Here is a 26,001-nt window from a genome sequence, read left to right as displayed (position 1 = left end):
AAGGCTGATAGGTATTACATTTCCGCAGCTACATTACTGTGAATCTTACTTATAAAAGAAAATTTAAACAGTGATCCTTACCTTAGCTTGTCTAAAATATCCAACAGCTGAAGCCCTGGGAGAGAAAAAAATCAGATATATTGGCATTATGACCTACTTGGTTCTGATCTATTATGATTTTTATATAATGTTATGCTCATGAACACTTTTTGCAGAGAGAAAAAGTGAAAATGTCTTCAGATGGATCTGTCAAAGTGGGTAGGGTCATCTGGCAAATGAAGAGGCCCATGGACACATGCCTGCAGCTGCGTGAACCACTGGAGCATCCCCCTGGAGTGAGTGAGGGACACAGGCACTTCTGGGGCATGAGTCACAAAGCAGACATCTAAAATCAGTCAGATGAACTCCACGGAGAGAAACGGTGCCCAGGCTTACCAGCTCAGATGTGTGTATTATGCGAGGCAGGTCCTAACAACGGTACCTAGGATCCTGGTATTCAAGCAGCTGGAAAGTATTTCTGAATCACAGGGCAGTTTCTGTGGCTCAGCTGAGCAGACACAGGGTGGAGAAACCTGATTTACTGTTAATAGGAGTTGCAATATACAGAAATACGGCTACATAGGATGGTTGGTTATAGAAATTTATTGAAGAAGCTCAAGTGATCCAGCACTACTGGGATTCCAGAAAAGATCAAAGCTACGGGAAAGCAGCACAGTTAAAAAAAAAGTGGTTACAGAAAGGTTGTTGAAGAGAACCAAAAAATAATTTTAAAAAAGTCTGCCTTTAATATTTGCAGGTTTGCTTCCCAGCACTCTTTAGTCACCTTATGGATACATCTGAAAATAAAACTGCTTGGCGAGTGATTTCCTCCAGAGAAAGTTAGATTCAACAAACATCCTTACCTATGAACTCGTTTCTAATTTGTGTCCTTGTTCTTAGCTCTTCTTTCCCCAGTATGATGGCATTGATAGCACTCAGGAGCGTCACCATGTATGGCACGTTGTCTGTGTTGGAGAGCTCGTTCATTATGACGCTGAATCGATACTGCTGGTTCTTCACACTCTGTTAATAACACGTGATATTTCTGTTCAGAAATGTCTACCGCTTTGGTGCAGGCTCTCAGCTGGAATTAGGATCTTAAGACCTCTCAGTTTATGCCACTGTGCACAAGATGGGGAAATACAGGTAAGAGCAGCACTCCTCCGTTACGAAACAGGGTCTGCTTGGCACGGAAAGGCAGTGAAACTCCTCTTGGATGCTTTTATGCTTTCTGATAACTGATGCACCTACCTCAGCTTGTGGCCAGTGAAACCTGTGGATGTGGCACCATCTATTTTGCTAATCTGGTAATGCTTTTCCTGCCAGAAAGGACTTTGTGGTTGGCAGTCATCTGTCCAGACAAGTCACAGAGCAGCACCATGGACTTATGCTGACCAGGCCAAATTCCTACAGTTTTTACCTTATAAATCCCTGCCTCTCTTACCAAAAACGATGCAAAATGACCTTAGTTCCCAGACCTTTTCTGTGGTACATGGATCTACCTGCATGGATCAGAGCAGAACCATACCTCCTGCTGCAGCCCAACACTTGCCTTGTAATGGTCCAAGGCATCCAAAGCCAAAGCGTGGCCATCTGATGAGTAAATGCACAATGCAGCCAAGAGTTCAAATATTTGCTTTTTGACCATGACATTAGTTGTATCAAGTGCTGGAGAAAGAACAAAACAAAACAGAAAAGATTTTACAATTACATTAATGTTCTGAATCTCAGTGTCTTCTGCTACATGGGTTATGATCAGTGGTAGAAAAAAGACGGAGTGGAGCCACTGCATGGAAGATAGGAATACAAATCTCTCAATGTACAGACATCCCATCCCAATAGCATTACGTGACGTGTAAGTAACTTCTAGTGGAAACAGTAAATGCTACAGGTATCCTATTGGGATTTTGTTGCTGCTTGTAGCTGTTCATCTCTTCCACCTACCAGCGGCATGCTGCAACAGCAGCCAAGGCCTCAGCACTCAGTCACGCATTTATTTTCCCATTTTCACATATGGGTCCTTTCTAGAACAGCAGATGAACCATCTTCCTCCATTAATGAGTCTTATTTTTAGTGCAGAAATACCCAATATGCATATCAAGTAGGCCAATTGTTCTAACCAGTCCCCATGTTTTCCCTTTTTTCCACTACTCTTTCTCTGTGAACCCCGGCAGCTGGGAGGGAGTGGATTTGACCATCTGATTTTTCATTTTTTAGCGCACAAAGAAGCTCAACTGCTGAAAAGCCCAGGGTGCCCCCCTGTTTTTCGCAGCAGAAAAATGCCAGTTTTATATTTCACACTGGTTAAGAAAACACAGGGTGGAGAGGAAGGAAGAGGACTTCAAAACTGAAGAGGGGAGCAAGCTAGCTTTCAGACTAAATGCATTTTAAAGAGCTGTTAATAAGGTTTTCTGGGCACAGCTGTGATCTCAGCTCTGTGGAGCAGCACAGAAGTTATTTTCCCAGTACCACCATCATTAATTGCTGTACAGTAAGTTCTAGGAGATGCTCTGAGTTTCATACCTAACGACAAGCCAAGTGAATGGTAAAGGAAAGCAAGTGGTATTACCTACCATCTTCTAAAAGGAATAGACCAAGCAGTGCAGAGAACAGGCTGTCTGGAGTCTAAACCATGCCACCTTCCCTCCTCTTTACAGAGAACAAGTCTCCAAGCCCTTTTAATTCCTCTCACTCTTCCCTTGGGGCTCACAAAGACTAAAAAGCAAACGTCTGCTGACAACCAAAGGGCTGAAGACTTCTCAAGCCTGCATACAGCTAAGGCTGGGTTTATCCATGGCTTCTCAGCAAACTATGAAGATATCTGTGTGGAAATAGCATTGGGTGGCAAAGGAAGCCCATGTGATTTCAAAGCAGCATTATCTTAAAGAAGAAAACAATCTCATTAATCACTTGCGACCAACAATTTGCTAGAAGCCTGGTGCAGGGCAGGAGGATAAGCAACAGAAAAGTCCCTCCCTATGCTGCATGCGACGGATGAAGCAGGAAGATGTCTTCTCACCTTGGAAGAGCTTTCTGACGTAGCCCTCGTTGTTCACGATGTATTCGATGCCTTTGTGGGAGTTCATGACTGCTCGCACACAGTTAATGCAAGTGAGCTGGAGCAAGGCATCAGAAATCCTGGCCACTCCTCGCCCAGACAGCCTGTCTAGGGCCTCCAGGAGGAGGTCCAGCCCACACAGCTCCAGGAACTGAACCATCCAGGTGTCATCGCTGTTCTCCAGCCGCTTCTTCAGCCCGGAGTAGTTCACCACTGACGGCATTTGCAGGAGACGGATGCACAGCTCTGGCTCGGCATTCTCCAGGTTAGCCTCCGACTGGTCAGTCTCCTGGGGTCCGAGTTTCTCCTTCAGGGCAGCCCACTTCTTGTGGGCACCTTCCTTTTTGACTGACATTATGAACAGTTTGTCCTGAAAGAAAAAGAAAAGAGAAAGTGAGAAGTTTGTCTGGACTGGCAAACAGCCCTCTGGCAGCCCGGGTTTTTCTCGTAGCGATCACGATGTAAAGCTCAACTACAGCAGGTCCCCAGCTCTCCAGCACATAGGGCACACACGCTGGAACCAGTCCTCTGCTCAAGAAACTCAATATATCCCTTTCCTAACCACACACATTCTATTCAGGCCTTGAAAACTCTGTAGAGAGACTCTTAGCACATCTAAGCCAGCACATACGGCTTTAAAGTAGCCGATTTACACCAGTCGATAGCCACTACCTATTTCCATGCAGGAAAAGGATGAAGTTGGAAGCAGCATTATCAGCTCTAAACAACTTAACGCCCATTAAACCGCTTTAAAATCGCACCGTGCGGGAGAGGCTACGCAGTTTCTAAGCATTTGTAATGGGATGGAGAAGTAATTTTGAGCAGATCCTTGTTATTTTTTGCTTTTGTTTCTTTTGACTGATGTGGAGGTTAGTTTTACAGCACTCACTTAAATCTCTTCCCGCCTGCTGTAATAGCAAATATGTTTGCAAAACGTGGTGCCTGCACATGATTAGGTGAAAGCCCACCAGGTTGCAAGTGAAGGGGCGGCGGTGGGAGGCTATGAAAACAGCAGCATGTCTTTTCAGAGACAGGGAGCATCTCTTCGAGGCCCATCTGCCTGGTGGATGGGCCAGTCTCAGCCACGCTGTTAGCAGCAAGGAGCGTGAGGAGCTGATTCAGCACAGAGAAATAGCAAAGCCAAGTCTAGTTAACTCTTGGGGCCAAATTTTATGGTTTTAGGCAGAACTGTTAATTTTCAGACCCACAGTGATTAAGTTACACAATACAAGTCCTTTTCAAACCTGAATGCAAATGTTTGAAAGCTGAATTGCTCTCAGGCAGGACAGTTTGTCCCACAAAAGGGGGATAAACCTGCTGGACCCAAAGCCAGCCACTGATGCTCCCTGCCACAGCACTGAGACCTCTGCTTCCCTAGCCTGGTGAGCCCCACAGGGCTCAAAATAACCTGGGGACCACCTGGCCCCCAAAGCCCAGCACCTGTGGGATTGAAGGGATTCTAGGAGACTCTCACTTTCCCTTACCAGCTCCAGCACAAGGGTTTCTAGCCCTGCAGCACATAGGGAAAAGGCTTGGAAAATCTAACTCGAGAAATCTTTCAAAGGTTTTATTTGCCAGAAAACCAAGATGAAGCACAGACCATTTACAACGGTTGGAAATAATCCCGTTACTTTAAAGCCTGCCTTGTGATTTTTCCTAGGGACTGCACTGCTGAGAGAGGTCCTGGCTGCTTCTCCACGGCAGAGCCACACGGTGGCTGGTTCACCCCAAATCTCATCTTGGCAGTTACCCCTCGGCAAATGCGCTGCCAGAAAGTTTGCTCACTAATTTTTGGTAGGCCTAAACGTGCCTCCTGGAAAGATGCGAAGTGTGATAGGATGGGATATTTGAGAAAGCCTGAACGATTCCCCTGTGAAAAGGTGATGATGGGAGATTGGCAGGGGCATTCAACTCACAGCATCAAAAGCTGTGTTCAGTAAGGGCCAGAGAGGTGGTGGAGATTGTGGGATACAGTCACAGAAAATCCTTTTAGAGAGCTCTGGAGAAACCCTCTCACCGAGTTTCACTTTGCTTCAATGGGGAAAGACCTGGCCAAGCGCCCAGTTGTTCACTGTTCTGTTATCTGAAAAAATGATGGTCATGATCAAAAAACATGAAGTTGTGAATATACCATCTGAGAACACACTGTACAGCTGACAAGTAATAAAAAGGATCATATAAAAAAAACCCAAACCCAAACAATAAACCCTTCTGCCAAAGTACAGGCTTGAGTTTCTAAGATTTGTCATCACTGTCTGCAGCCCGGAGCCCTTGCTCACTCTCGGTAAAATTCTTGTTGGAGTTAGTCACCCTGAATCGTTCCTCTGTTCCCAAGCCCAGGAATCTGGGTTAGGCTCAATGCAAAGAAGTGAAATCCTCCCTTCCTGGAGGGCGAGAAGCGAAAATGTCCTGCCTGAGTCACAGCCCTGGTGATGAGGCAGCACCACCGTACCCCTCTCACCATGGTGAATTTAGTCTTGGACTGGAGAGGCATTCCTAAGGAGCTGTGGACAAATCCTGCCCTGTGCTGCACATCGAGTACTCTTCCAGTGCCTGGGGTCCAGGCCAGACCTCCAGCGTGGGGCAGTGCCGAGGACCATCGGACCAGGGTGCAGCACAGCTCGTTCCACCCAGCCCTGTTCTTTGGTGGCTTCCCCAAGGACCTGACATCCCTCAGCCTCATGCCTGGGAGGAGGAACTGACTGTCCTGGGTTTTTAACTTCTGCACAGGGGATGGGCACAAACTGAAGTGCTGGCAGCGGGGGCCAAGGCCTGGCTCACTGGGTAGGACCCATCCCTCCTCTTGCCTCTGCTGGAGCCCAGGCTCTTTCCTCTCCCCAAAGTGAAAGCGTGCAGCGAGCAGAGAACCTGGATTTGGTCCCTGGGTGTGCACAGAAGAGCCTCGTGCTCCCGCCGGGTGAGGAAGCCTGCAGGAGCAACCACTGGAGGAGGATGGTCCTCCTGGCTCTGCTCTGCCTGGAGCTGTGCCAGGGCTCGTGCTGTTCAGCCAAGGGGCTGCAGAAGTGGCTGCTGACCGCAAGCTTCCCCTCTCTCTCTTTTTATACTTCAGAAAACCACTTTCTAAAATTTGCATCTGACTAAATGCGTCTTACCAAACCAGATTACAAAGCTGGCTGGCTTTTTTGCTCAACAGTTGTACAAATACTTCGTTATATATGAAGAAGCTACAGAAAATCGGAGGCATAGTGGTATTATTGACTTCAGGCTTAGCTGGTTTCTGGAAATGAAGCCCACCCAGTGCAACGGGAGACGGGAAACACTGACAGAACATCCTGTTTACCCGCAGATTTGTTCAGAATTATCCTTTCCTCCCCACCTGCTCCACACAGATGTGAAGTGATGAGACACAAGTGCAGGCAGGTACTTCTCCAAACAGTACCAGCTTCTGGTTTTATGCACTAAGATGAACAAATTGGATTGATTACATATTCTTTCCCACAGAGAGTGCACTCTTTTTGTAGGGAAGGGAAAAAAAAGCAGCTAATGCCTCTAATCATAAAAAGGGAATAAAATAAACAGGAGCTGTACTATATAAATTGAAATGAAATAAATATGGAGGAGACTGCAGTATGATTCTGCAGATGATGTGATAAATCTGTTTACAAACACAGATATGAGTGATATATTATGAATGCAACATCTTTCCATATTTTCCATGAACCACAGTGTTGCAAAGCCACTCAGGTACATCCTCACAGGGCTGGTAAAAAAGCCTTTTATCTCTGACCACAGGAGCTTATTAGCAAGTAAATGATCTCAGCAGAGTGAGACAGATAAGGGCTTAAAATGGAATGCATCTATCTGGCTGTCTCACAGGGGCCATTCAGACTGAGCTGGCTGAGGGATGGAAAGTCCCCTGGCCAGCAGAGGCAAGACGCTAGACTGAAAACATCTCTCCTCCTGCCAGTAGACAGACATGGGGAGCTTTGCTTTTTGCTGCCTAGGCTATAGAGGAGGATGTGATGGTGGAAACAACGTCCCCAGCCTCTTCATTCAACCATGCCTGCAGCACCCATGGTCTGCCCTCCCCAGCGGAAGGAGGCACCGGTGCTGGGTGCTGCTCCCTGCGCACATCCTGATGGTGCATCTGTGCTTGCTGCCATGGGGACACAGCTCACAACATTCACCATGATAAATGCAACCCTCTCCTCATCTTGCTTCTCACCCTCCGAGCTTGGTTAAGCCTGATGGGGAATGATGGCTAAAAAAGCATCAATGTAAAAATACTCTTTGTTTGAAGAGATTCCTTTGGGAAACATAAAGGCACCATAAAGACTTCTCCTCTTGCTCCCAGCCAGAGCAACATTGTGGTTCATGGTGCTAGCTTTTTGGATCATTGGGTTTGCAAAGCTGTGATGTTCCCAGCATGCATCCAACACAGTTCATAAAATTTTGTCCTTTTTTCTTTTTGAGTCAGGTGCTTCCCAAATTCAGTTTTCTGTGCCCCTCTGTCCTTCAAGTCAGCTCCTAGGGAGATGACATCTGTGGGAGATAAATCAGGGTACATCAATACTTACTCCATCATTTGAAGCTGTGGAGAGCAGAGCTGCACAGCACAGCTTTCAGTCTAAATTATTACATGCCTCCAGGATGACATGGATCACAGCAAGGACCTGGGAGGACATCTAAAAAGAGTTTTCTCAGGGCAGCTAAGTATAATTGAGGGAAAACAACAGGGAGAAAAATTAGTCAAAACTGTTCTGATTTTTTGGGAGCAGACCTGCTGCCCATGCTGCAAGATGGGGGGGGGGGGGGGGGGGGGGGGGGGGCGGGGCATGGGGGGGAATGGCAGCTCCTTGTGGCCCTTTGAAGAAGTCTGAGAGCATCCTGACCCCACACACACAAATTTGAAGAAGTCTGAGAGCATGTGACCCCACATCCTGATCCTCGCAGCCCTCCACTTCCCTCCCCAAGGCTGCTGGGGCACAGCGCTGCCCCTGAAGAAAAGCTTTCTTGCTGCTCAGCCCCTCCTCTGTTCTGTGTCATTTCCTGGCACTCAGGAGCCCGTTCTGCCTGGCTGGCTGCTAATGGTAGGTTTTGCTTCTGGGCAGTTCCAATTTTCACTCTGCTGCTGGGAATACGCCAAGCTTTTGTATTTTGCAACATGTCAGACTACTCAGTCACTAAAAAGAAACAATATCCTGGCTTTGTGCTTTCCGAAGCCACTTCCAGAAGCGTGATAGCTTCTTCCTGCTCTCCTTTTGCTTTCATTTGTACTATTGTGTTTTCCTGTGCAGCTTCTGAACAGCTTGTGTACATACAGGCTAATGAAATCATCCTCCCACACACCAAAAGAAGTGTGGGGGACACCACAAATCTCTATTGTAGAAACAAAGCTGACCCCTTGGTGTGGGCCCATTAGCATCGGTAGGAACTGGCAGTGCACTCAGGCTCCCAGAGGAGCTGATGGTGAGGGTACAGTGGGAAATCGAGGTGTGCAAACAAAAGGCATGGTTTGCTCAACAGATCCTGCCTCAGCACCTAAAGCAGCTGCTGCTCCATCCTTTTCCTGCCATAACCAGTAGCCTCAGTAGACTTGCGATCTACGTATTCTTGATCCTCACCTGTATCAGAGGCCAGAATGAGTGATTTCTGCTTTAAAAATTAAAAGGTCTTGGAATGAGTGCCCAGTCTTGCTCTGCGTTACTGAAGAAGTTCAAGAAGTCTCTGATGCACTATGCTTCACTTCGGTACAGCTCAAATCGGAGCTTTCATGGAGCATCTCAGGCTGGCAGTGTCCTCAGAGGCACCGCACCATCGCAGGGAGCATTTTGCCTTTAGCAGATGAGGGAGCATGGACGCACAGCCTGCTGCAGCCGGTGGGCGGGAGCTGTGCCATCCATTTGCTGGCTGGGACTGGCAGCAAACCCCCAGAAAAGGACTTCAGTGCATAGACATAAAGGACCATGGCCATAGCAGTATAAATGTACACACATTTTTCCATTATAGCTTATTCTTTCACAAAGAAAGGAAAAACAGATTGTCCTGATTCAGTCCCATCCACCGCTATTAGGATACTGTGTGCCGGCACAGCTTCTCTCTCCTGGGCAACTGTAAGCTATGATGTGGCGTGATGTCTTGCACATGGGGTAAATGTGTCCATTCAATATGTATTGGTAGTGGTGAGATTACACCAGGATTAACTGTACCAATAAAAATAATCACCGGTGGCTTCTTCCCCACCAGTAAATAAACAAGTAAATAAATCATCAGGCTGCTACAGGTACCACATACAAATCAAGCTGAACTGGGAAGCTCAAGGATGTTGATGTTAGGATCTTCAGTGGCATCTAAACCCTTATTTATATTTACAGGTTGCACTAATTTACCTTCAAATGGGTTTAATAACACTGTCTGAAGACACTCAACAAGCAGTTTACCTTATCCCAGTAAGTCAGGTTTGAATCAGACTGGTGCAGCTGTCAGACCTTTGCTTTGGAAACCGCCACTGTCACCGCGGCGGCTAGAAGCAAGGTGCCAGCCTTCCCTATCTGAGTGCCAAGTCACCCAAACCAATTTAAAAAGCTTTCCACCGTAGATACGAGCCCTGCAGCATCCTCACATGCCACCACAGGCCTCTGGGGGCATGACAGAGATGCCGGAGGGATGCCAAGTGGTAGCCAGCACTTGCCCCCTGCAGAGCAATGCTGGCTCCCAGCTGCGCTGCAGCAAATGGGGCTGCACCCGCTGCACCCTGGGCTCACCGGGGCTTCCTCCCTGCTGTCCTTAGTAGAGCCACAGGAGCCAGCGGGGCATCCTGACCCCAGCCAGGAAGGAATACTGATCCCAAGAAAAGCACGATGGGGTGTAAGGTGAGTCTGGAGACCCCCCCTGCCCCTGCTACAGTGCCCGCGTGCTGGCCGAGGCAGCACCTCCACCTACCAGCAATTCCAGCATCATTTGGCATTTTGGGATGCGATTTATTATTATGATTTGGGGGTCACGTGAGAAACAGAAACTGTTACCCAGCAACATGAGCAGTGCAGTGGTAACTTTCTAAGATTCTCCCAGCTCCTGCTCAGCAGGAAGCTGTCACACCAACTTATTATGAGAGCCAAAAACCTTTTATTGCTTTTTTTTTTCGTTTGTTTTTCAACACCTCCACAGGATGCCAAAAGGACAGAAAAAACAGGCAGAGGGAAAAATTCCTACCTCAGAGATGAAGCCAAATTATTCCCTTGTCTGTTTTGCACAGAAGGAACCTTCTCAGCTGGCTGTGCGAGCCTTCACTTCTCCAGCCAGTTCATTTTCTCCTTCTCTGCCAAGGAACCTTCAGTCAATAAAGTCAAAATCCCCATAGGAGCGTGTCTGCAAATCGCATGCTGTAAGGAAGTTCAACAGGATATCAGCGTCTAATAGTACGTAAATGTCAATCTTCAGAAAGGCAAGGAAGTGACTTTTATATAGCCTCCAGAGAAGGTATTTGCATGTCATTTGTCACCCCATTCATTCCCTGGCCGCTGGGAGGGTGACACTTCCCCATGGGCTGGGAAGGAGGAAGGCTTGCACCGCACCGCACATCTGTGCGCCATCACAAGAAAGCGGTCCTGGCCTGGGGTGACGCAGAGCAGGGAAATGATCAAAGCAGGGAAATGATCTGGCAAAGAAAAGGGGGGTGGGGAGGGGAAAAAAAAAAAAAAGAAAAAAAAGAGGAAGAAGGATGGCTGGGGTGGGTGGGATAGAGAGCGTGTGGGTGGCAGGTGGTGGGGACAGTCCCTTGTACCTTACATCAGCTGTGCAGGGTTTTCATAGAATCATTGAATGGTTTGGGTTGGAAGGGACCCTAAAGATCACCTAGTTCCAACCCCCCTGCCATGGGCAGGGACACCTTCCACTTGACCAGGCTGCTCCAAGCCCCATCCAGCCTGGCCCTGAACACTGCCAGGGATGGGGCACCCACAGCTTCTCTGGGCAGCCAGTGCCTCACCACCTTCACAGTAAATAATTTCTTCCTAATATCTACTCTAAATCTACCCTTTTCAAGTTTAAAGCCATTCCCCCTTGTCCTATCCCTACAGGCCCTTATAAGAAGTCCCCCTCCAGCTTTCTTGTCGGCACCTTTAGGTACTGGCAGGCTGCTGTGAGGTCTTCATGGAGCCTTCTCTTCTGCAGCCTGAACAACTCCAACTCTCTCAGCCCATCTTCATAGGAGAGGTGCTCCAGCCCTCTGATCATCTTCACAACCCTCCTCTGGACTCATTCCAACAGGTCCATGTCCTTCTTACGTTGTGGGCCCCAGAGCTGAACATGGTGCTCCAGGTAGGGTCTGGGGTGGAGGGTGGAGTAGAGGGGGAGCATCAGCTCCCTTGAGCTGCTGGTCACACTTGATGCAGCCCAGGATGTGGTTGGCTTTCTGGGCTGCAAGCGCACATTGCAGAGTCACATTGAGTTTCTTGTCAACGAACACCCCCAAGTCTTTCTCCTCAGGGCTGCTCTAAATCCATTCTCGGCCCAGCTTGGCATTGCCCTGACTCATGTGCAGGACATTGAACTTGGTCTTGTTGAACTTCATGGGGTTTGCACAGGCCCACCTCTCAAGCCTGTTAAGGTCCCTCTGGATGGCATCCTTTCCTTCCAGTGTGTTGATCACACCACACAGCTTGCTGTTGCCAGCAAACTCACTGAGGATGCACTCGATCCCACTGTCCATGTGGCTGACATTAAACTGTGTTGGTTCCAATACCAGCACAATCCCTGAGGAACGCCACTTGTCACTGGTCTCCACTTGGACATTGAGTTGTTGACCACAACTCTTTGAGTGTGACCATCCAGCCAATGCCTTATCCACCAAGTGGTCCATCCATCAAATCCATGTCTCACCAGTTTAGAGACAAGGATGTTATGTGGGACAGTGTCAAATGCTTTGCACAAGTCCAGGTAGATGATGTCAGTCACTCTTCCTTTATCCACCACTGCTGTGTAGAATGCCATCGTAGAAGGCCACCGAATTTGTCAGGTATGATTTGCCCTTAGTGAAGCCACGCTGGCTGTCACCAATCACCTCCCTATTTTCCATGTGCCTTAGCACAGTTTCCAGGAAGGTCTGCCCCATGATCTTGCCAGGCACAGAGGTGAGGCTGACTGGTCTGTAGTTCCCCAGATCTTCCTTTTTTTTCCTTGTTAAAAATGTGGGTTGTTTCCCAATATCCAGTCAGTGAGAACTTCACCAGACTGCCACAGCTTCTCATATATGATGGACAGAGGCTTAGCCATTTCATCTGCCAGTTCCCTCAGGACCTGTGGATGCATCTCATCAGGTCCCATGGAGTTGTGCACCTCCAGGTTCCTTAGATGGTTTTGAACCTGATCTTCTCCTACAGTGGGCAGTTCTTATTTCTCCCATGTCCCTGCCTTTGCCTTCTGTGACCGGGGCGGTGCGGCTGGAGAACTTGCCAATGAACATTGAGGCAAAAAAGTAATTAATTACTTTAGCCTTCTCCACATCCTGGGTAACCAGGTCTCTCGTTTACTTCTGGAGAGGGTCCACTGGCCCCACTAGGGGCCCACAGAGAGGGTCCCTAGTCCTCCTTTTATCACTGATGTACCTATAGAAGATTTTCTTGTTGCCCTTGACGTCCCTGGCCAGGTTTAATTCTATCAGGGCTTCGGCTTTTCTAACCTGATCCCTGGCTGCTCGGACAATTTCTCTGTATTCCTCCCAGGCTGCCTGTCCTTGCTTCCACCCTCTGTAGGCTTCCTTTTTGTGTCTGAGTCTGTCCAGGAGCTCCTTCTTCATCCATGCAGCCTCCTGGCCCTTTTGCCTGACTCCCTCTTTGTTGGGATGCATCGCTCCTGAGCTTGGAGGTGATCCTTGAATATTAACCAGCCTTCTTGGGCCCCTCTTCTCCCCAGGGCTTTGTCCCAGGCTACTCTACCAAGCAGATCCCTGAAGAGGCCAAAGTCTGCTCTCCTGAAGTCCCCTGCCTGTCCTTCCTAAAGAGCCTGTATCCTCCCATGCCAACACTCCAGCCATGGGAGCCATCCCACCACATCTCTGTGGTGCCAATAAGATCGTAGCCCTGCAGGGGTGCGCACGTCTCTAACTCCTCTGGTTCATTCCCTACGCTGTGTGCACCTGCATTTAAGTTGGGCCCCCGAGGAAGCTGACTTACTAGCCAGAGTGGCTGTAATTCCTCTGTGCTGTTCTTCAGGTGCTCTCCTGCTGACCTGCGATCCCTCTCCAGGCTCTGGGCATCTATCGCTGGCACCGGCATCAAACTGGTAGGAGTGGGATGGATTGAGGTTCCCCTCCCCCCGCAACTTTAAAGTGCTCCTCACCAGCTTAGCAAGCCTACAACTGAAGATGCTCTTCCCCTTCTCTGACAGATGGACCCCATCAGCCCCCATTAGACCAGGTTTCTCCACATGAGTCCCATGGCCTAAGCAGCCAAACTCCTGGCTGTGGCACCAGTCCTGTAACCATTTGTTGATTGTCTCCTGGCTTTGTGGCACTGGGGCTTTAAACACTGCAAGATCTCAGAGATCTTTGAAATGCTGCAAGAGCCAGGACAGCTTAAATAATAAGGATGTCCAACCCAAGGCTGCCCAGCCCCTGGACTGGCAGCTAGGAGAGGGGTGGCACAGCAAAGGTTGGAGACTCAGGCACTGTTCCCCTGGGCAGGGCCTCTGTGATGGGAATCCTGCTCTCACTGGGGCACCCTAAGGTCCTGCTGAGCTTCAGTCCAGCCCAGCTTTTATGGGCTAAGCAGGCTTCGAAGACTTGAAAAAGCTCTTTTCAACAGAAAACCTCTATGCCTCTCTGGTCGAGATGTCACGTGGAAACTAGTTTGCAAGCCACAGCTGTAAAACGCATCCATTCAGCCTTTTGGGAGGTGTTAACTGCAAGCTAGTTATTATTAAATTATTAATATTTCAACATGGCCCATTTTAGCAGATACCTCCTGCCTGGCTCAGAGTGGTGGTCAGCCTTTAAATGCTGGTTTTTTCTTACTCTGTGAGGTCTCTACCCTGAATTGAACCTCCTAGATGAAAAGCTGGAGCCCACAGCAAGTTTTCCTGCCTTAGTGGGGAAACTCAACCCTCGTGGACATGAACACAGCTCCACCGATGTTAGAAATGCACTGATCTGTCTGCCCTTCGGTCCAAATTCAGCTCGCCTTTAAAGCGATGAACTTGCCCATGTGCTTTCTAATTAAGGCAATTTCACCATAACAATTCAATATCCAAGGAAATGACTCTGCACATCTCCCCATCCTGCTGTAGGAAGCACTCTGAGGGAGTGATTATACAATCCAAGACAAACATTAATTCATAACGGGTTTTACAACAGCAAATGAACGTCACTTTACATTACATGCACTCCTGAAGTGTAATCCCCGAGTCCTGTAAAGTTTAGTTGCTAATCTGGCTCTTGGGAGCAGGATGGGCTCACAGCGGGTTTTAGGAAAAAATAAAAAGTTGAGAGAAAAAAAAAAATCCTGCAGAGAAAGGATTGTTGACATGGCAAATTCCTGTCCTTGCAACCACGGAAGAAATTTAAAGGGCTATCAGCGCCCATCAGGTCTCATCTGTAGTCTGGACCTGTGAGATAAGCCAGAAATACGTTCTTAGAGAGGCTGCATCACCTAAGTGATGCACACATGAAGAATAAGCAGAAGCAGCAGAGAAAACGGGCTAAAAAGCAGAAAAAACGGTTCTAGGGCTGCAGCCCCCCTTCTGCAAGCCCCACGGCACATGAACAGCAGCAGCAATGGGCAGCAGCTGAGAAAAATGAGGGGGGTTGGATCCCAGCTCCCCCATCGCTGTGTTGAGAGCCCTGCCCGCTGCTGCAGGCAGCTGCCCACACCTCACCGCAGTGAGCCAGCCGCTGCGGGAGCAGCTGATGCATGGACTGATGCTTCTGCCCCCCGCCGCGCTCAGCACCCCGCCACCGCCACCGGCCTGGTGGTCCCAGCTCAGCCCCAGCAAGGGTGTTTGCTTCTGATGGCACCACCAGGAAGAGTCCACCATGGGGCTGCGTCTCTGACCTAACGCTTTGGGCACTGCCTGGGGAGTGGGGGATGCTCAGCACCCCTCTCCTCCTCTTCCTCTGGAGGAAGCAGCAGCAGCCCCACATGCCTGGAGAGGGGTGTGGGGGTGGGGTCTGAACGTTTGCCTTCCAGAAGAGCTGAGTGATGTCCTGGGGAGCAAAACTTTGCCCCCCAACCACAGGGATGTAGCGTGTTAAAGGCATAAATCCTTTTATGGATCCATCCCCTCCTGTCTGAGCTTCTGTCCCAGCAGCTTTCAGGTTGCTCAGAGAGGGCTAATGGTTCCCCCCCAGCAAATCAGCCCATTTTTACCTCGATTTTCTGGCAGATGATTTGGTGGTACTCTGGATAGGAATTACATCAAAATCAGGCAGATTAAATCAAGAACTAGTCGTTCAGTCCCACATTATGTAAAGAGCCAAGACCCTCTACAGCTCCAGTATTGCTCTGCTGTCTCCAGATCACAGTGTGGTGGCTCCCCTGTCCACATGGTGGGTCCACAAAATGCAGGAATCCAATTAAAGATAAATAAATACACCCTGTTTGCCCTTAGGAATTAGATTATTCCTAATTACAGCCATCAGTGTCTTCTCACTGCTCTACATTTACATGACAAATCAGCTCCCGTGCCAGTGGCTTCTCTTGGAAGTTGTGTCAAGGATTTTGGAAAGGAGACACTCAGCTCATTTCTGGCTCCCAGGGAGAGATGCCAGCCAGAGGTCTGCTGCGATGGCTCTTTTTAGGTGATACTGCCAAAAATGCCTAGTAGCATCCGCTACTAAATTACTAAACATCAGCACAGCCATTATTCAAGAATTAGAGGTGTAATATTCGCCTCTGCATCTCTGTGACCAGTTTGTTGGGTACTACGGCTCCCATGGAGCCAGTGAAGACAACCACATGTATATAAGGGAAAAATTAGGGTACTGGGAAGAAGTCTAGACAATTCAACAACACTCCTTCGTTCATATGAGAACTGAACTCTGCGCTAAACAACCAGAAGGACCAGTGTCAAAGTACCGAAGGGGCACTGAAACAAGGTTTGGCCAGGTGAAGACATACAAGTTTAGAGGCAGAGCCCAATCCCCGCCCTGCCCACAAGGAAGGGAAGGTGCCTGGCCTTTGCAAGCATCACCCTTTGCCACGGGGACAGCAGGAGATGCCAGAAGAGCTGAGGAGCAGGTGGGGTGGGCCAGTGATGACTTTCCCAGGCACTGGGAGAGCACAGTGAAAGCAGCCGGTTTGCTCCCCCCTTGGGGTCTATCTGGAAACATCCAAAACATTCGCTCCACAGCTCTTTTGGTAGGAAGCTTCTGCAACAAAACAAACATCCTGTTTTGGGGAGGGTGCTTCCAGCTGGGGAGATTAAACCGTTAACTGTGGGGAACTTGGTGCCTTCTTTGGACAGACAACGATGCTTTTTTCTGCCAAACCTCCAAACTGCACCAGCAGTTCTACCCAGAGCAAAGGGCACAGACCCATGCATGGATTTCTAAAGGATGCATGTGCTCTTAAGCACAGGCTGAGTAAGGAGCCTGATATTTATCCAGTTTATTTGTCCTGCATAACTACATTACACTCGTGCCAAGGCTGCAGGGGAACCGCTTGGGAATTGCCGGGATGAAGCCTGTCGAGATGGCTGAACTCTGCTCCCTTGCACACACACTGGTGCTGCAGCAGTGAGATGTAATTACAGAAAGAAGACCTTTTGAGCCCTTTCCCAGAGGGAGAGAGGCAGCAGATCCTGTGCAGGTTTTAGCCTTTTGCTTCTCCGTCACAAACCCTCCTCACTTGCACAAGGATGAAGATCTTCAGGCAGGGAATAGCTCTTCCCTAAAAACCAGTCTGATGCAGGATGCCCACAGGGGAAAGGGTTCTAGGCACCACTAAAAAGAGCTCCCTGGATCAGTATTAACATTTACAGATGTCCCTGCTGAAAAAAAGCTACCAGGGCACCAGAATGTTAGATTAGGAAGCAGTTTTCCTCCAGCTGTTCTCCAAACAGGCTGCAAACATGACTCCTTCCTATCCAGATCAGCTTTTCCATTCAACCACTGATGACGAATCATGGTGGCTGGTATCTCACCTCGTGGAACAGCCCGGAAAGCAAACATCCCAAATGTTTTTGTTCAGATAAGGGTGACTATAGCAGGATTCCTAATGGCACAGGCAAAGTACTGATTGCACACCTTAAGGAGGACAGACTCAGATACTGCCAGGTACTCTCCTGCAAGCTTGTATTAATACGAACGTTACTGAGAGTAACCAGAGAACATGCTCAGCTGCTGACTCAAGAAATTAAGCATTTGAGCCATTTAAAATAAATTCTTGTGGAAGAATGGCTTAGCATGATTTCAAAACTAATCCACTCCAAAGATGCCTTCAGACTATTTTCTCTACTGCTGAATGAAAAAGTTTGAAATCCCTATTTTCTAACACAGTAATCCTAGAACACTTGACTGGCTTAACCTTCACCTTGCTACAGTACTTAGTCCAGTTGTTTCAAGGTGACCTGAAGTTGTCTTCCCAGATACTATCCTTCCAGTTCTAACTCAGTCTTGGAATTAATGTGCACGAATTTTAATATGTCACAACCAGCCAGAGGTTTATGGTGGGAAATTCTCATGCTGGGGCAAAATGACCCTACATATGCGTAAGTCTAACTTACATGCAGGATATTTTACCAACTCCTTGATTTCTTTTAGTTTTTCCTACATAATAATTAAAATCTCTTTAGAAACAAGTAGTTGATATTGGGTTTTAATTTACAAAGAAATCACTTGTTCAGCCATACCCTCATGTTTGCATAGTCCAAAGAGCTGCAGTGCTTTACGCCAGCTGAGCATGTGGCTGTCAGCGATCTTCAAGAGGAAAATCACTATATTTATCTGATAAATAAGTTTACAACTGGTATTAGGATATAGTTTTATAACTGATTAATCTCTACACATATGGCTTGCTCCAACACTTGCTTACAACTGTTATCAGAACAGAGGTTTGTGAATTACAGGTTTGTAAATCAATTTAGTTTTGTGGTTGTCCTTTCCCTTACCTTTCTTCTAGATAGAGGCCATATTTAGGGCTTGACAATGGTTGTGCAGGTTCAGTCCATTTCCAGAAATGGAAATAACAAACCCCAGAATTTATCCCTGGGCTTATAAAAGAAGCCTCAGGACTGGGTAAATACAGAATAACTCATGAATATTGGACAGCTTGTCCTGAAATCTGGAACTACAGCCCATCAGTGCATAAACAAGTAAGCAGAGCCAAGCAGGCTGGAAAGCAGCCTTCCAAGGAAGAAGTGGAGCAGCTCAGCCAGGCTTTGGATGCAAGCTACTTGGGGAGCCAGGTGCCACATCAGCATGATGAAAACCAGAAGGGAAACAAGTTATAAAACATATAATGCAATAAAAATATTTGTTCCCCAGTTCACCTTCATGGTGGGCTCAAATTTGCACCACTTGTCATATAAGTCAAGAAGACACAGTCATGAATACTTCCTGAACTGCAGAGCCCGCTGCTGAAGCGCCAGGTAAATATCGCAAGCTACAGTTTCTTTTTCCTTGCAAACTTTTTTGCTCAGAGCACATTTGCTTTCCTACATTGTACACACAGCTGAAAGTTAAGCTGACCAACTCTAAAGGATTTCTTTTTTTCTTTTTTTTTAAATAGCAGCAGTAATTAATCTGCTTCAGAGAATGAATCAGCCTTTTCTGAGCTAGAAACACACAAAGGAGATTGTGGCTGCTTCTGGGGCAGGAGGAGGCTTACTCACACAACTAACACAGAGGAGGCAGCCCCCCAGGGTCCACAGCTGTGGGCAGCAAAGGGGGCAAGACTGCAAAGCCAGACCCCGCAATCCCCCGATGCCACCCCACGTGCCCGAGGGACCCGCTGCAGGGCTGGGAATGCGCTTGGTGTTGGGCAGCAGCACTGCAGTGCAGCTGCAGGAGGGCCAGTGCAGAACCGATGGTACGGGAGGGCTGTGCAGCTTCGCCTCTCCTCCCCAGCCCCCCTGGGCTGCACATGCAGCCCGTGAGGGGCTGCAGCCGCTCCTCAGAGTAAACTCTTTGGCAGCAGGGACCATCCTTTTATTTAGGTGAAGTACCTTGATCTGGGCCAGGCAGTAGAAAGAGCTGATGTGCCACGGCGTGGATGCTTGGGAGGCTGTGGGAAGAAAACCCTTGCTCACAAAAAGCTGCTACCTTGTACTATGGGAACTTCTATTTCCACCTGGGGTCTCTGTCGGAAAACAATGCTAAGGCTTAGCTCACTGCTTTCAGCAAAGGCTGTGCAATGACTTAACAGAAAAGCAGGACAGATGAGGAGTAGACAGTTCCCAGATAGGGGAAACCAGCACAACAGAAGCAGCACGGAGATAGCTGCCTTATTAAAAATAATACAATTTAACTGACAGAGTGGAGGGTAACAAAGTTATTCCTTAGCTACACTGACACAAACATAGCTGCTCACCCCATTTATAAATAAATAAATAGAAATGATCCCGCCATCCTCATTCATTGATTCAGAGAGAGGAAAGGGGCTCTCCCCTCGTCCTCACCACCCACCCGGGCAGGCTGGGGAGGGCTGTGTCTCCAGCAAGGGATGAGCTCACTGTGCACCCCCTGGGACAGGGACAGGGCTGGCACCTGGGGGGGGAACATGAGGAGGGGCAGGCAGCCATGACTCCCTGTGGCCAGGCTTGCTGCAGGGCAGGTGGAAAGTGGAGCAGACCTGCGGGTCTCCAACTTCATCTGACCTCCACCTGGGCAGTATCACCAACATTTTCCATTTTAAACTACAACTACATTTACAGGTTTTATGGTTGCAGTGTGCCTCCTTTCCCACACTTTCCTGGAATGATCTCCAAATTCCTCTGCTGTCCTCGCTTGTTAAAACGTGACTCAGCTTTTCCAGCTGGAAAAGTGGAGACCCACACAGTGCCGAGGTGGCCTGCTGCCATTAGTGCTGTCCTGTGTCGGCATTAACCATCAGCTTGGGAGGAGCAGAGGCAACAGCAGGCTTTGCAAGTTGGATCTGGGGAGATTCTGTGTTACTGAACCTGTGGGTGCTCTGTGAGCAGCTACACAAGCTATCAACCGGAGTTTCACTCATGTCCCTTTTGGGAAAGTCCTCCCAGCACCAAGGATGGATCGATCGAGGACACCTGCCCAACTGGCTCTGATGGAGCAGCAATACAAAGAGGAAATTCCTCCTCTGCCCTTAAACATTCCCCCAAATTAATACCATATACACCTCAGCTGAGGCAAAATAATGGTCCTGGTAAGAGACACACACAGGAAGTCCATGCAAAGTAGCACCACCTGGTGATACCTGCTATAGCTGTGCCAAGTTCAACATTGTGCCCCACCAAGTTTAAAATTTGGCAGCTCTTCCTTCGCCTTTACTTTTTTTTACTGGATATAGTGCTGCAGCAATGTCCCTTCTGAAGTGAGCCACTACTTTTAGGATATTTAAACATTTGGAAATCAGCTGAGTGACTCCGATGCAGGGATGAGGACTTCATCGACTGGCTCTCAGCCCTCCTTCTGGCTTCGCTGGGTCTCCTTTATCAGCTCAGTAGATTTCTCAGAGCACCTTGAAATACATCGTCAAATGCTACAAAGCCTTTTGCAAACACTACTGCTTGCTTAAGATTTTCATTGATCTGTGACTTCAGTATTCCCAGCACTTTGAAATGTCAGCTCGGGTATCAGACTAGAAGAAACAGCTGAATCTGTGAACGATACCTGTTCATTACATCAAATAGAAAAACATCAGGCTGTTAGATTCTCTCCTGATGTTTTCCACAGATACGAAAGGCTAGGTTGACAAAACGGCAACAAATGTTCACCTGCCACATCGTACAACCACTTACTTTTAATTGCAGCCACTCTTGTAGATGCCAAGCTATGACTCAGGGGCTCGTGAACCCCACACCCCCTCCTCCTATTTGTTTCCACATTCAGTTCCATAAAATTGGCTCCTCAGCTACCACTGACAATATCTGGTAGCAATCATAAGGCCTGGCTGTTGCTCACTACTTACTTTTTTCCTAGGAAAAAGGAACCAGATGATACTTGCCCTTAATGAGGAACCTGAGTGGCCCTGAGAAGCCACACAAATGTTGAGAACCCTTTTTTGAAGCGCTCCTGTTTTGCGTTTAGCTCCTGTTCATAGAGCACATCCGCAGAACTGGAACAACTGGAATACTGTGACAACGTCACAGCAGACCTACCAAGATACTGCCCTCCATTAGAAGGTGAAAGCCAAGGCTCAGAATTCGATGTCACTTTTTTCCTTTCCCAATTTGGTCTTAGCATCTTGGTTGACAGCACGGGACACAAGAGCTCTCTGTATAATTAAGATACAGATGGTTTGCTTGGTGCTTTCTCAGTGCTTTTTCTGGCTACTGGGAGATGAAGGCAGCCTCTGCAGCACAACGCTTACAAGCACTGTATGGTAAACTGCTGCACATGCAATGCTGAGAAACACCAGAATAAACTGGAGTTCGGTGGATAATACCAAAGGGATTATAATATATTAGGCCAGTAGCACATAGTTATTCTCGAGCCTCCCTCCTGCACCGAACACCAGGGGTATCATGCAGCAGGGCTGTGCCTAGCCTCTGCAAAATATTTAGCCGTTTTTCACCTAGTTAGGTAAAAAGCAATGTACAATGTTAATTGTTGGAACAGGGATATCTTCTTGTGATGTGTTTGTACCTACAAACTGTAGTACTTTGCATTGAACAGAGATGGGTTTGTTCAGTGCCACAGTGCGATCCTATGAGTTGACTTTGTTGAATCAGTAGGTGGTATTTCCTCTGAATCACTATTGATAGACCTTATTGCAAATATTAAGAGCAAGGATATTCAACTGGGAGTTAAATCTGAGCTCAGATATGAACATTGAGTATGTCTGAAGTTCCTGCAACTATTCCAGCTCTGTGATTATTGTTTGCTGCCTGATCTATGGCATTCTATTGCTACCCACTGCTGAATTATGCCCATCTTCTACTCATGGCTGGTTACAGTACAATGGAGGGATTAAAAATCCCTCATCAACAGAATAATTGTTGCAGGAAAAAAATAATTGAAGACATGGAAGAAAATGGTGAGGGGGAAAGAAGGACAAAATGCAACTTCGTTTGCTTTGATAAGAATAATTTTCTACTCATTTGCTCTGGGAAACCTATCCGGCATACCTGGCACGCAAAAAAAGGGGTAGAGTTCAGCTTCCAACACATTTGAAGCACAGCCACTTGCTACGCAGCTCAGTGAAACCAGGAGTTAAGACAGAAAAAAATATTATTTGTAATAAATAGGGTACAGACCTGAAAGGATCGGACAGCCAGTCCTGCGGAAAGGGTCAGTCTGAGTTTGGCAGGGGTCACTACGGATAGTGAAGGAGACCCCATCCTACTTAACATCTCCTTTCATGACACAGCAAGTGGGAGACTTGGGAGCAAACTGGGAGAATACCGCACCAGCACAGAACATGGGGATACACAATAAAAATGGGATTAATAAGAAGGCTGGAATAAGATCAGAGCTGACAGCAGAACACAAAAGTTGGACAGACATCTGGAGATGAAAATCCCAGTTTCCCACCCCCATCACAGGACAGGAGGAGCCTGAGGAGGACGTTAATTGCAGTACCTACCAGGTGAGGTATTTATTTTTGGGTGGGGTGTCAAAGCACAAGAGGCACCAGCTGGACCTTGCAGCTCCACTTATCCACGGGGAAGTCAGAGAGCGAGAAGCCCAGTGCACGACTGCCAGGGATCAGCAGAAGCCGGAGCCCGCTTCATGAAAGCAGACAGCAAGTTCTAGCTTGTTTGGCATTGCACAGCAAACAGAAAAGCATGTAACCCTCATTTCTGGACTGATAAGAGAGAAAAGCATCAGACTGGGAGAACTAAGCAATCATAGTGCAAATAAAAATTAAGATAAAGCCATATATTGTGGGGGTGGGGTGGGTGGGAATTATAATATCAGTTCAATAAAGTTCTGAAACGTCCCCTTCCTGGGAGCCTGGGAACAAATGAACTACAGCGGTGTGCAATAACGCATGCATACTATCATTCAGTGCTTAGATTTGCTGACCTGCCAGGTCCCTTCCTGTCCTACATTTAGATTATCTTTTACACAATGGGTCTTGTACACTGCTCGCATTTTTGAAGCAAAATTCTTGGATGACAGCCTAGAATGGGATTATTAACTTATAACAGGACCAAAAAAAAATCACATATCCTCTTAGGCTCCTGCAGGTCCCCCCTCGCCCTCCAGTTTTGGCCGCCACTGCTCCTCTGTGTAGTAGAAAGACAAGCTTAAGTGGGTTGAAGAGAAATGAGATTGGTGGCCAGACAGCCCAAATTCTGAGCAAGTTCAGTAGGATAATTGCAACCTTACTGTTACTCTGCTGACTCCCAAGTTTTCTTTTTAACTGACTTAGGCCAGAAGTCCTCGCAGTGTACCAGGGAGCTTAACATGTTTCACAGACTGCAGCATGTTTACTCAGTGAAATTCCTCAGTCTTAGGAATCAGAGAAAAACGATGTACAGTTCACAATGCCTATCTGGTATGGGGAGAGAGGACCGTGAACACTGTTTTGGGGTATTATTTCCTAAGATCAGTGTATCGGAGCACTCGTTACCCACCCCCAAGCTCTGGAATTCAGCTCTGGGTGCTGATGTTGCAAGAGGCCACTTCATCATTGCTGAGCTATTGAGCAAAAGGGAGGATGAGGCACGAGAGAAGTATGCAAGCAAACCCTGGCAGGACTTGGGAAACCTTGTTTGAAAACCACTGGATAACAGAATTTTTCAAAATAAAAGCCTGCAAGCGGCCCAGCGCTAGCAGCAGACCCAGCAGCCTACGCTATGTGTTAGTGGGTGCACTGGCACACGCAGGCACCGCAGGACCATATGCCGCCCGCACATCCCGCTGTCACACCTGCAATCTGGACCACGCTGCACCTACACGTCGCACCGTTGCGCTGGCCATGGGGACCATGTCGCACCTATACATTGTGTATTGCACCTGCGATCCAAACCACATCCAGCCCGCACACGGCATCTTTGCCACTGCAGCCCAGCCCAGCTCCCACCTGTACCTTCCATCGCCGCGCCTGCGATCCGGACCTTGTCCCACCTACGTGCTGCGCTGTTGCATCTGCAGCCCGGACCGACCCCTACCGGTCCATGTGCCGCCAAACCGGCGCTGGGACCACGTCCCAGCCGTGCGATCTACCGTCACACCTGCAGCCCAGACCGGGTCCCCAACCACCACCACCCCTCCCCGCCGGGCACCTGCGGCCCCCCGCCGCCCAGCCAGCGCCCAGCAGCGCCCCCGAGCCGCTCGCCCGGGCTCCGGCGGGGGTCCTTCCCCCCCGAGCCCGGCTGGGAGCGGGGCAGGGCCGGGGGGGGGGATGCCCCGCCGGGCTGCCCCCCGGGAGGGGGGGGCGATTCAGCCCAACTTCTCCCGGCCGCCAGGACCCCGCTCCCGCCCCCGTCCCCGCGGCGCTCGGCCTTACCGCGGCGGCCTCCTGCGGGCGGGCGGACGGGCGGGGGGGCGGCGCGGCGCGGTGCAGCGGGCAGGGACCCTCCGCCGGAGCCCGCAGCCGCCGGGCTCTGCCCGACCGCGGAGCCGCGCCCGGTTTCGGGGCGGAGCGCGGGCGGTGCGGCGGGGCGGGGGGTCCAGACCGGCCCCTCCGGCGAAGTTTCTCCCCCCCCGGTGAGGGGTCCCGCCGCGCCGCCCCCGCCCCGCGCCCTGCCGGGATATCCCGGGCGGCAGCTCCGGTCCCTTCCCCGGGCTCGCCGGGGCAGCGGTCCGGGCAGAGCCTCCCCGGAGCAAGGGCCCTCCGGGGCGTGCTGCCCTCCCGGCCTCCAGCCCTCCCAGCGGGCTGCGCCCCCCGCATCGCCCCCCCCCCGGGTCCCTCCCCGGGTCCCCCTGCCTCCCGCCGCCCCCCGCCCCGGCTGCAGTTGGGGGCTGGGAGCGAGCGGGGAACCGCGACAGCTTGGGGACAGGCTGCCCGGGCGGCCAGAGAGCCCAGGGACCCTGCGCCCCGGCTTCCGCCACTGCTGCGCTTCGCCTTCAGCGGCTGGGGAAAGAGCGGGGGGCGCCTCCCCCCGAGCACGGAGCCTCGGCTCCACGGGTGCGCGGTGAAACTGGAGTGAAGCTAAATGCTGTCGGCCAAGCGGGGAGACTTTGGTGGGAAAGTTTCTTTCCCTTTGTGGGTCAGGAGTGCTGTCTCCAATAGGCGTCTCTGCTTTCAGGCTTCCTCATCCAGCGAGAAAACCCGACAGGGAAAACCATGGGTGGGGGAGAGGGGGACAGCTGACCTCAAAATCACGATGAAGTGTTTTGCAAAGGGCTGCTGCAAGCCGGGAAGAGCCGAGCTTAGACCACTGAGTGTGATTGCGGGAGACAGGAGGATAGTTATAGGGTAAGAACACGGTGCGGATCATCTCCGAGACTTCAAATTGGAAAATGAGACCTGAGGTTTTACCGTTTGCTCATAAAACACTCCTCTGTTTTTAGTGGAAGAGGAGAGAAATGGAAGAGGACTGCATCTCTCAGGGATGGCAGTTAACCACCGTGGCTCAGTTCTTCTTTTATCCAAAATAAATGTTTCTAAGTGGCATCTTGTGCAGTGCTTAGGTGGGTACATAATTTGCTTTACAAATCTACATAGCAGGAAAAATGGATGTGTCCCCTGGAATCTTTCGCTGAGAATATAAACCTGATCGTGAAAGGGCTATTTGTTATTTAGGAAATAGTAATTGTTTTTTGCTGCTGTTTTTGCTTTAGCCTTTTTCCCCTCCTCTGGAAGTTTTTCTTACTTGGGTGTGTGATGGGGAACAGGGAACCCCAATCTTTCCTACCCGAG

The 26,001-nt window shown here is 49.2% G+C and overlaps 1 protein-coding gene across 1 annotated transcript; it reads right to left on the bottom strand.

The window, feature by feature from the left end:
• Positions 1-77: 77 nt before the first annotated feature.
• On the bottom strand, positions 78-24,909 carry LOC121091421 (inverted formin-2-like). Its single transcript, XM_040601198.1, has 6 exons — positions 24,646-24,909; positions 10,271-10,440; positions 3,059-3,467; positions 1,592-1,707; positions 903-1,062; positions 78-115 (listed from the first exon to the last, which is right to left on the bottom strand). Exons 3-6 carry the CDS (start codon positions 3,450-3,452, stop codon positions 78-80), a joined length of 708 nt encoding a protein of 235 aa, XP_040457132.1. The 5' UTR covers positions 3,453-3,467; positions 10,271-10,440; positions 24,646-24,909.
• Positions 24,910-26,001: the final 1,092 nt, after the last annotated feature.

This window comes from Falco naumanni, chromosome 7 (genome assembly GCF_017639655.2).
Source record: "Falco naumanni isolate bFalNau1 chromosome 7, bFalNau1.pat, whole genome shotgun sequence".
Lineage (NCBI taxonomy): Eukaryota > Metazoa > Chordata > Aves > Falconiformes > Falconidae > Falco > Falco naumanni.
The sequence above is the reverse complement of the archived record's forward strand: the minus strand, read 5'-3'. Positions and strand labels throughout refer to the sequence as shown.

Bases quoted from the DNA above. Each gene is read 5' to 3' on its own strand.
- LOC121091421 (XM_040601198.1), bottom strand. From the start codon at position 3,452: ATGTCAGTCAAAAAGGAAGGTGCCCACAAGAAGTGGGCTGCCCTGAAG. The intron at 1,708-3,058 runs GTGAGAAGACAT...TTCTTTCTCCAG, and splicing joins CGTCAGAAAGCTCTTCCAAG to CACTTGATACAACTAATGTC. The intron at 1,063-1,591 runs GCAAGTGTTGGG...TGTTATTAACAG, and splicing joins ATGCCTTGGACCATTACAAG to AGTGTGAAGAACCAGCAGTA.